This window comes from Talpa occidentalis, unplaced genomic scaffold (assembly GCF_014898055.3).
Source record: "Talpa occidentalis isolate TD23 unplaced genomic scaffold, MPIMG_talOcc4v2.1 talOcc4.14, whole genome shotgun sequence".
In the NCBI taxonomy this organism is placed as follows: domain Eukaryota; kingdom Metazoa; phylum Chordata; class Mammalia; order Eulipotyphla; family Talpidae; genus Talpa; species Talpa occidentalis.
In genome coordinates, this window is record NW_023601433.1 from 64,414,235 (window position 1) to 64,425,319 (window position 11,085).

Consider the following 11,085-nt stretch of genomic DNA (forward strand, 5'->3'; position numbering starts at 1 on the left):
CAAGGGAACCCCTCATTAAGATGACTGAGTAATGTAATCATACTGGCCATTATTTGGATTTTAGCACGAATGGTGTAACTCACTGATACAGAGAACACAGAATCCTAGAAACTTTGGGTGGAAAATTAAATATATCTCAATGAGTCCAAGGTAACCACAGATGCTGACTCACCATCTTTTTAAAGCAAAAGCCAAGCAACTCACCTTCCATTGTGATGAACAGATACAATAAAAGGAGTCATGAAGATTGAGGCAGGTTCCCCCATTTTGGCAGGGATTGCTGCTGCAAACTTTTTTGTCAACTGTCTAAAATAAGGACAGGGCAGCCAGTAAGATAATCATACTCACAGAAGGCAGTTATACACATGTTAAGGGAAGGCCTATATAGGATTACGTTGTACTGCTATTCAGGTGGGGGCCGGGGTGCTCCATCCAGACTCTAAATCAATTACCTAAGTACTTCATCAAAACAAAACTCTAGTGGAAAAAACAAAAAGCATTTCAAATTATCAGTCCTATTCATATTTCTTTACTATTTACATTCATTTAACCCTGAAAGGGATGAGGGTAGAAGATTCTCACTTTATTCTTTGGAAAAGTGTCGTTTACTGGAGAAATACATGCTGGTTGACAAGAATAAAGATTTTAGGTGTCAGAATAATACTGAACATTCCTTTTGTATGAAGTAAATGGAATGGAAATTCTGGGTTTTTTGCTGTTATTCTATCTTTGCTAACTTAGATAAGAATTTGAAATCTGATCATCTTTTGCTGCCACCACTCCTCCCATGGGTTAAGGTGACTGAACTCTTTTCACTCCAGGTTCCTTTCTTTGAAGTATGGTCGGCTTAGATACAGCCTCCACTCTCGTGCTCACGTGACTTCTTTCAGACCAGAGTCACAAACACAACTGCCTTTGTCTACACATCCTGAGGAATCATCCCATATGCCAGCTACCAGCGCCAATCTTGTAAGCTATGTCACAGCTTTGGAGGCAGAGAAAAATTTAGAGAACAGGGATTATGCAAGGAAAGATGTCCCAATAATTTCACTTAATTGTAGCTTAATTCTTTGTTTTAAAAGTTAAAATAGGGGTAAATTATTCCTTAATTTTTTTTAATTTATATCAAAGAACATCACTTCTGTTCTCTTTGTTTTACAGATGAAACAGAGCCAGGGAACAGCCAACTGGCCAGGACCATTTACTCTCTATTGTGGTCATTGTTCAGGTGACCATACAAGAGGACCTCTTTCTAGGCTCTATTTTCTTCCATTATTTTGTCTGCCATTGTACCTGTACCAGAGTCATCTCTGTTCATAAAAGGATACTATCAACAAAATTAACCATAAACTCATTAGAAGTTTTTGTGGCATACAAAAGCAACAATGTCTGGGGATTAAAATCTCAAAAGCCTAAGGGCCCAGAAGGAACTGAAATCAGTGCTCTGTCAAAAGGAAGATAACAAGGAGTGGCAGGGACTGTAGAACCTAGAGAGCTCTTGTCTTATCTAAAAGTATAACAACTTACATTCAAAAATCATTAAAAAATTTCTGGGGTAGTGGAGAGTGGGAGGAGAGTGTGAGCTAATTATGACCTTGGCCTCCAGTTCTTTACTTTCGGTAGGAATAATAGAGCACTCTGTGAGACAGAAAACTCTAGCACTGTGTCTTGCCCAACCCCTATCCCAAAAGATTATTTGCTCACTTCCATTCATTCTACTACTCCCTAAAAATATAAAAGGTAAGAGGGCAATTTACTATCAAAGTCAGGAAAAGGAGCACATAATCTTGCTCACCAAAAGTACAGGACAACCCTCAACACATAATGAAAATAGGTAAAGAACATTAAGTCAGGGACTCTTAACTTTTGAATCCTCTGACTTTCATTCAAAAATTTTAGGGGGCATTCCCTTCATTTCTCTGGGTAGAAAGTTATGTTATGGTTTCCATGAAAGTCTTGAACAAGTCAGCAATCTACACAAGGGGTCAGAAGTTTAAAATTACAAGAACACATCTACAAGCATGTAGTAAAATTATGAAAAGTTTATAACTTTTATAAAATTGTCCAAATTTTAATCACCAGTGAATGCAGTTTTAAAGAAACTTGGAATATTTTGTGACACATACTCCATATATTTTAATGGCATACTAGAGAAGATACACAGCCTTTCAAAACTCAGTACTTGATAATAGAATCAGCAAGTTGGGTGGTCATAGCTGACCAGGTGTGGCACATTGCATAAAACTGTTAAAAATGTGACAGTGGGGCCTCCCTGATGGTGCAAGGGGTTAAGCACCACACTATGAAGTGGACAACAGCCTCTACAGCACAAGTTTGATCCCTGGCCTGCCAGGGAGCTACACACATGGTGCAGCAGACCTATCCTGACTGGCCTGTTGCATTCCTCAGCAGTGTACTTCAGTCAATCTGCCCGTTCTGTTCCCCACTCTGTCTCTGGTGAATCCTCTCCCCCCAACCCTCACACCTCTAGCCTGTACCCCAGTTCTTGTATGCATAAATAAATAAATCTTAAAAAAAATGTGACAGTGAAGGGGAAGACCACATGGAATCTGGACCTCAAGCTCAGAAAGACTCACATGCCCAGATCCCTGGGCTGATCTGAGACTCAGATTTCTCATCTATGTCCTAGAAAGAATGAACTGTGATGGGAATTAAATTATGGGAAAAAGTAAAGTCCTTCACTTTGATCATTCATCTACCTTAAGAACAACAGCTCCACTATTTACAATAGCTAAGCTATGGAAACAACCCAAATGCCCAAAAATAGATGTGGTACATATATACACAATGGACTATTACTCAGCAATCAAAAAAGATAAGCCCATGCAATTTGCAGCAACATGGATGGAGCTGGAAGGGATCATGTTCAGCAAAATAAGCCAGAAAGAAAAAGAAAAATACTGAATGGTCTCATTCATAGCAGGAATTCAGAAAACCTAAATAAGGGACTAGGAAAAAGACTAATTATAATGAAGTAAAAATCAAAATCAACAAGCAACTATAAACCAGAGACACACTACGGGGGGCGGCGGGGAGGAATGGGGGTGGGAATTATATGGGGAATATTACCAAGATGAAAATGCATACACGGTGCAAAAATGAAAAGTGATGTAAAAAATATATAAAATTAAAAAAATAATAACAGCTCCATTAATAACTCAGAGAAAGGTGTTATATACCTAGTAGTTATGGGACTTACCTGCTGTAGGCTTTGAAATTTTCTCTCAAGATCCACAAGCTAGTAGTAGGAAAGAAACAGCATTAGTTAGCCGGTTTGAAGGCATTTCACATATGATATCATCCCCTTGACATATTTTCCTAATGTTTTCTGGCAGGAACTCACTTTATCTGTTGTTTTTTTTTTTTTTTTTAATTCCCTTTTTTCCTCTCATTCCTCTCCCCTCCAGGCTTCCCCTCCTTCCTACTCTCTCCAATCCCATGGATATTTTTAAAGATATTTTTTAAGAGAAGTATCACCCATTGACTTGATTCACAGCTTTTATGCACAGTGTGATTCTGGGGATTTTCATAAAGGAATGTGCTTCATCTGCTTCACCATAAGAAGCCTACTGTGGGAAAACGACTAAGTGCTTGTCACAGTGTCCCTACCCTTCTGCATATCACCTTTTCTACATCTTCTGCTAGAGTTGTGTCATTTAACCAAAAAGCCAGAATTATAATGATAAATTTCTGAAAAGGACATAAAATCCTCCTCAAAAATCAAATTCTAATGCAAAATGGTTACTTACAAAGTTGAATTAAGGCCAACCTGTTTGTTCTAATGATGCCGGTAACAGACTTACCTTGGTATTAAGCTCATGGATTTGATTAGAAATATTTAGAGGTAGACCAATTGTACTCCTTTTTAAGTCTGTAATATCATCTTTGTTTTTCTGGATCTAATTTTAAAAAGAAGGAAGAGGAAGAGAATGTTAGTGAAAAAAATCATGTATATCTTATAGGAATATAATTTAAAATTTTGAGGAGCATATTATTTTAACCACCAAGATCTTTCCTATTGTTATAAAAGTGAAAACAACACTATGTGTAAGAGACATCAAACCAAAAAAGAGTCAAGGCATAATTTTTCCTTTTCCCTTTTACACCATGTATAATAGACATCAAACTAAAAGAGTCAAGGCATAATTTTTCCTTTTCCTATATCAAGGTATTTTCCATTGTCCTTTTCCCCATAATAACAGTTTAGGGCACTTGTTCAATACCTGGCTTGGAATCAGATTTTTTGGGCTTTAAATCTTGGTGTAATCATTTATTTTGTCCTTAGGCAAGTTACTAACCTGTTGTGGTGTACCTTTACCCCCCTATGAATGGGGTGATAGTAAAGGCAAGCCCAGAGGGTAGCTGTGAGGTCAGAGGAGATAATGCACATAAAGTGCTGAGAACAGGAGATAGCCCACAGTAAGAATTAAATTGTGCTAGCTTCTTACATACTAATATGCCAGCATGTTAGAGTAAACAATGAACACTGAAAATAATAAGGAAGAGTAATTGATCAGTTCTGTTCTGTGGCAAAAGTAAGCTGATCACATTTATATATTTCTCTGGTTCCCCTCCTTCCGTGCCATCCTTATGGAAGAATTCCAGTACCCCTTTCTGTATTAATCATGACTACACAGTATTACTTCCTCTATCCATCCTTAATCTAAAGCATTGTTCTTTACAAAAATAAGTCTCACCTCCAATTATGTTCCCTGTGCTAAAGATTTAAGGTACAGATTAATATAGACTTGTTTAATTTAGTGACTATAGATGGAGACACAAAATGATTTCAATATATTTCCAATGTATTACCTGATGGATGCATTCACCAAGGTCTTCATCATTTAATTTAATTTTCCCCAGAGATCCAGTTCTAAATTCAATGTTTTGAGCAGACCCAGTAAGAAACACTAAATTTCCCCCCTCTGCAGCCATTCGAGGCCTATATTTCAAACAAGAAAATGTATCAGTAATCAGCATGCACAATTTTTAAATCTAAAGAACAAAGTTTCTGACTAATAACTGACTGCATATGTCTTTTCTTTGTGATCAACTGAGCCAAATTCTTCATTCTTATTTGCCATTTCTTTCTCTGCAAATTTCTTGGAGATATGGCTTAGTAATTGTATGCTTATTTGCAAAATGCTAGATGAAAAATGTATATGTAAGAGCACATATTTTTTCTTAGTTTTTGACATCATAGTTTTCTCAAGAAAAATTACACCTTTGCTTATCTGGCTATTTTTTTTTTAATTGATGAGGAACTTCCCTAGACATCAGCAAAAGTAATCCATGGTCTACTTACTGTTGGAGGTTAATATTCCTTTTTTGTCTCTGCAGCTCATCTCCTCCAGCTTCACCATCTAATTCAGCAAATGTCAATAAAATAACCAAACTCCAAAGAAAAGGTGAGGACATGTTCCTCACCATTCCGCCTAGGTTGTCAAGTAAGAGTGAGGTCACTCCAAACAACTAAGTATGGAAGTTTGTACTTTGACCTGTGGAATATCCTGCAACTTTTCAGTTCTTTTTTTTTTTTTTTTTTTTTTGCCCTAGAAGGTTATTTTTTCCTTCCTGAGGGATGTAAATGATCTTAGATCTTCAGTACTCTTCAACTTGTCAGAGGTCAAAATCTACCCTGAAGTGATGTACAACTTAATCATTATCTATTTGACCTTTGAAATGGTAACAAGCTGCTTTGGAAACATTTACTAAAAGAATTAACTATAAAGGAATAAATTACCTACCTGTTGGAATAAATGGAACTCTTAGAAAAAAAGCGAGGGGGGAAATCTTCATGACATTGGATTTGGCAGTGAATTCCTGTGTATGACATCAAAAGAACAAGCAACAAAAGAAAAAATAGATAAATCAAACTACTTCAAAGTGGAAAAAAAATTGTGTATCAAAGGATACTATCAAGAGAGTGAAAAACCAACTCATAAATGGGAAAAATATTTGAAAATTGCATATATAAGAAGTTAATATCCAGAATATAGAAAGAATTCCCACAACTCAACAAGAACTGAATAGTCTGATTAAAAAATGAACAAAGGAAATAGACATTTCCCTAAAGAAGATATACAAACAGCCAAAATGCATATTATAAAACTATTCTTAACATCACTAATGATATTAAAAATTACAATGAGATACCACTTCACACATATTAGGATGGCTACTACCAAAAACAAAATCAGAAAAAAACAAGAGTTGGTGGGAATATGGAAAAACTTGAACCCTGTGCACTAATGGTAAGAAGGCAAAAGAGTACAGTCAGTATAAAACACTAGGATGCTTCCTAAAGAAATTTAACATGAGAGCCTCCCGTGGTGGTGCAGCGGTTGAGCACTGGGCTGCGAAGCTGCTCGCAGCCTCTGCAGTGCCAGTTCAATCCCCGGCTGATGGCGAGGGTCCCACATGGCGCGCAGACCTCTCCTGCTGTGCCCGCTGCTCCCCTCAGCAGTGTATTTCATCACTCTGCCTGTTCTGTTCCCTGCTCTGGCTCTGGTGAATTCTCTCACCCTCCTGCGCTTCTGACTGTACCCAGTACTTGTATAAATAAATAAATAAAAATCTTTAAAAAAAAAATGTACAGCTTTAAAAAAAAAAAGAAATTTAACATCAAATTACCATATAAGGCCTCCTTGGTGGCACAAGGGGTTAAGACAGGACTATGAAGCTATCCACAGCCACTGCAAAACAAGTTCAATCCCAGGTCAAGGAGCTAACCCACATGGTGCAGCAGACCTCTCCTGACTTGCCCGCTGCTCCCTTCAGTAGTGTATTTCAGTCAATCTGCCTGTTCTGCTCCCCTCTCTGTCTCTGGTGAATTGTCTCACCAACCCCTCCCCCTCACCTCTGGCCTGCACCCCAGCTCTTGTATGCATAAATAAATAAATCTTTTAAAAAAATAAATTACCATATAACCCAGCACTTACAGGTATACAAAGAAAAGAATGAAAACAGGGACTATTCCTAATAGCCAAAAAGTATACCCAACCCAAATACCTATCGATAAATACAAATTAATAAGCAAAACATGTTACATACATACAATGGAATATTATGCAACCTTAAGAAGGAAACTCTGATACATGCCACAACAGGGAGGACTTTGAAGATATTATGCTAAGTGAAATAAACCACACCCAAAAAACAAGTACTATATGATTCCAGTTATATCAGACACCTAAAGTAGTCAAATTCATTGAAATGGAAAGTAGAATAGAAGGGGAAAATGGGAAATTACTGTTTGATGGGTACAGAATTTCCCTTTGGAAAGATGAAAAAAGAGATGGACAATGGTGAGAACAGTATAACAATGTGAATATGTATACTGCCAGTGAAAAATTACTAAAATGGTAAATTTCCTGTTATATATATTTTAAAATTGAAAACAGGAAGATAGCATGGGGATTGTTTGCTATAGAAACCATCTTAAGAAATGAAAGAATGCCTTTGTACATAGGCTTATCAGTTTTAACATTTTAGAAAAATAGTATGAAAAACCTTGAAGTGTCATGTAAAATTTTAGACATATATGTGTGTGTGTATATATATATATAAATATAAATTTATCTCCTCAAATAAGTCTGTGCAGTTTGATATTAAGAAGTAATGTAACACTATTTTACAACTGTTTTTAATTTAACAACCACCACAAAAAGCAAAAAAAACTTGCAAGTTGCTTTATACTTGAGCTGATACTAAAGTCAAGTAATCGATTTTTTGTCATTTTGTTGTTTGTTTCCTTAACAATGATTTTTTTTTTTAATGAGGTAACATTTGTTTACAACACTGTATGTGCTTCAGAGGCATAGGAACATACTTCCTTAGATGCATGTCCTTGCACCACACCCACTATCAAGGGGACCATACACCTACATCATAGTCCATTGGGTCCCCCTACTTACTGTGTTTCCCCTCTCCCCCTCTTGTAGCCTTGATTCCACAGTCGGTTTTCTAGGATTTGTTATTTCCATGATTTTATCTAATCCTTTGTTTTGTTTCTCTATATTCCACACATGAGTGACACTATCTGGTATTTGTCTTTTTTCCTTGGACTTACTTTGCTTAGTATTATCCCCTCCAGTTCCATCCAAGTTGTCACAAAAAGCAAGAGTAAATGTAAAACATATGTCAACTTTAGAATAGAATAAAACAGAACAGATTAGAATCTTCCAACACAAAGGACAAGTCTAACTCTGTGAACTCTGAATAAAACAATTATGAGTATATACATACATACATATATATGAACTCAGCAAATCTTTCTAATGTGACAGAGAACATCTCTGGTGTAATCTCAACAAGAACTTCCTCTTAAACAGGATTTTCCTGTTTTATTAATATGCTTATTATTAAACAAAGATAATTTCTCTGTTCCCAATCTAGGCAGATAATTACTAAATGTCCCTTATGTTAGAAAGAAAATAAAGAAATGTCCCTTCAAGGTCTGACTGAATTTTGGTGACAAGTTAGGGAATTTTCCATGCAGCTCACCTACTCAAGTCTAGTTCAGATCAATAGACAAGTCAGACTGCCTGTGTATGATGACTCTGTGGAAGCAATATAAAAATCAATTTCTGTTTCCACAGCATTATAACTCATTCTGTTTACCTGCCTTATTTGGAATTTCTTCAGCAAAGACAAATAAAAATAGTTTTAGAACCGATACCCTTCAGATTTAGAAGGTGAATAATTTCTTCTCTCTTCTTCCCAAGGTAAACATTGTATGGACCTGAAATTCCATCTTTCATTGACAAGCAGTGCTCTTATTTTCTCCCTAATCCAGAATGCATTCCACAAAAGTTCTGCACTTGCATGTGCCCTTTACATATTAGTTATGCTACAAGATGACAAGATAACAAAATAGAATACATTGCAGATTCTTCCCTCCAAAGTCATGTCTACAGGACCATATGGTTGAAGGGATTAAGAACATGGACTCTGGGCTTTCCCGGTGGTGCAGCAGTTGAGTGCTGGGTTGCGAAGCTTCCCGCAGCCTTTGCAGCGCTGGTTCGATCCCCGGCCGCAGGTGGAGAGTCCCACGTGGCGCGCAGACCTCTCCTGCCGCCCGCTGCTCCCTTCAGCAGTGTATTTCCATCAGTCTGGCTGCTCTGCTCCCCGCTCTGGCTCTGGTGAATTCTCTCACCCTCCCACGCTTCTAACTGTACCCAGTGCTTGTATAAATAAATAAATAAAAATAAGGGGTTGTCTTAAAAAAAAATTGCCTCAGCTCTTTGAAAAAAAAAAAAAAGAACATGGACTCTGAAGCTCATTCATGTGGGTTCAAAATCCAGGTCTATCACTTCCTGGCTATGTGACATTTCTTTACCAGCAAAATAGTAATAATAATAACAACACTGAATGTATATAAAATACTTAGCACAGTGGGTCTCATTGGCACATAAAAATTATACATTAAATATAAGCTGTTGTTATCACCATCATATAAATAAATACAATAATTCTTCTCCTTAATTACCACTTGGGTTTGGGTTCTTTAAAGCAAGATACAATAGAAAAATTCATACTGATCTTAAAATATTGGATACAAGGATAAACTGGGCTATCTAAACTCTCATCTTATAGAAGAGGATTCCAGAACAGAGTCACACACTGGGAATACAGAGTGAGGAGCATAGCAGATCTGTAGTTAGTAATTGAGGCAAAGATCAAACTGATGTTTGAGAACTAGAAAAAGTGACTCTGGGAAGCAAAGAAAAACTCCACATGGGGAGGTGGAAAGCAAGATCAGATTTAAACCCAGAGTCTTCCAGAGAAGGTAACCCAAAAGAAACAATCTCTTCCTTGAAGTATTGCTGGGGAAATGGGGTTAAGGAGGAGAAGGATTATTATATTTATTTACATGATGGTGATGACAACAGCTTATATTTAATGCATAATTATTAATTTTAGTGTATAATTAATGTATAATTTGACATATAATTAAAGTATAATTATTTAATGCATAATTTAATGTATAATTATTCAAAGTATAATTATTATGTGCCAATGAGACCCATTGTGCTAAGTATTTTATACACATTCAGTGTTATTATTATTATTATTATTATTATTATTGTTATTTTGCTGGTAAAGAAATGTCACACAGTCTGGAAGTGATAAACCTGGATTTTGAACCCAGATGAATGAGCTTCAGAGTCCATGTTCTTAATCTCTTCAACCATTGGTACTGAGGAAGGAGATTGACGATGAGAATACTCCTAAGGAAGCCGTTATACAGTTTTTACATTAAAATGAAATTATTAAGGGCCTCTCCGGTGGCACAGCAGTTGAGCACTGGGCTGTGAAGCTGCCCACAACCTCTGCAGCACTGATTCAATCCCCGGCCGCCAGCGAGGGTCCTCCATGGCATGCAGACCTCTCCTGCCACGCCTGCTGCTCCCCTCAGCAGTGTACTTCATCAGTCTGCCTGTTCTGCTCTCCACTCTGGGTCTGGTGAATCCTCTCACCCTCCCGCGCTTCTGACTGTACCCAGTGCTTGTATAAATAAATAAACAAATCTTTAAAAAAAAATGAAATCATTAAGTCACATTGGTATCATCAATGACATTCTACACGCCTCAAGTTCATAATGGGCCTGTTGGACTTTTGATTTATACTTACAGATTTTCCCCAAAAGTAGATCATTCCTGTTTAATGTGCCTACATTGTAAGTGGTGTTTGGGGTCTGAGAAGACTTATGTAGAAAGAATTAACTTATGTAGAAAGAATTTTGAGCATTTCCAAACCCAAAGAAGAGCCTATGAAATCATACCAAATAGGAATGTTCCACTATTCGGTAAAGGGAAAACCTATACCAGCCTTTACTCTTTCTCCCACCTTCAACAGGGTACATACAATATGTTTTGCTTTGTTGCAGATATTACACATGGTATAGAGAATTAGGGTTGTACCTGTTTCTCCATCTATTAATAGATGTCTTGTGTATTGTTAATTAATAATTCATAACCTCTTGACTTCTGTTCCTAATCCTGCCTCAAGGTCTAAATTTTCTTACTCTTGGCTCCACAGCTCTTCTTATAGAAGTCTAAT

At 36.9% G+C, this 11,085-nt stretch overlaps 1 protein-coding gene across 2 annotated transcripts in view; it reads right to left on the bottom strand.

The window, feature by feature from the left end:
- The window catches only part of CUBN (cubilin), a 225,935-nt gene extending 220,409 nt beyond the window's left edge, over positions 1–5,526 (bottom strand). For both annotated transcript variants that reach the window (XM_037510673.1, XM_037510672.1), the window contains exons 1-5: positions 5,327–5,526; positions 4,834–4,963; positions 3,825–3,920; positions 3,221–3,259; positions 205–306 (exon numbers count right to left, since the gene is read on the bottom strand). In XM_037510673.1, the coding sequence (XP_037366570.1) occupies positions 205–306; positions 3,221–3,259; positions 3,825–3,920; positions 4,834–4,963; positions 5,327–5,451 (492 nt within the window). In that variant the 5' untranslated portion in view covers positions 5,452–5,526. The remainder of the gene's footprint in view (positions 1–204; positions 307–3,220; positions 3,260–3,824; positions 3,921–4,833; positions 4,964–5,326) is intronic.
- Between the last annotated feature and the right edge of the window lie 5,559 nt (positions 5,527–11,085).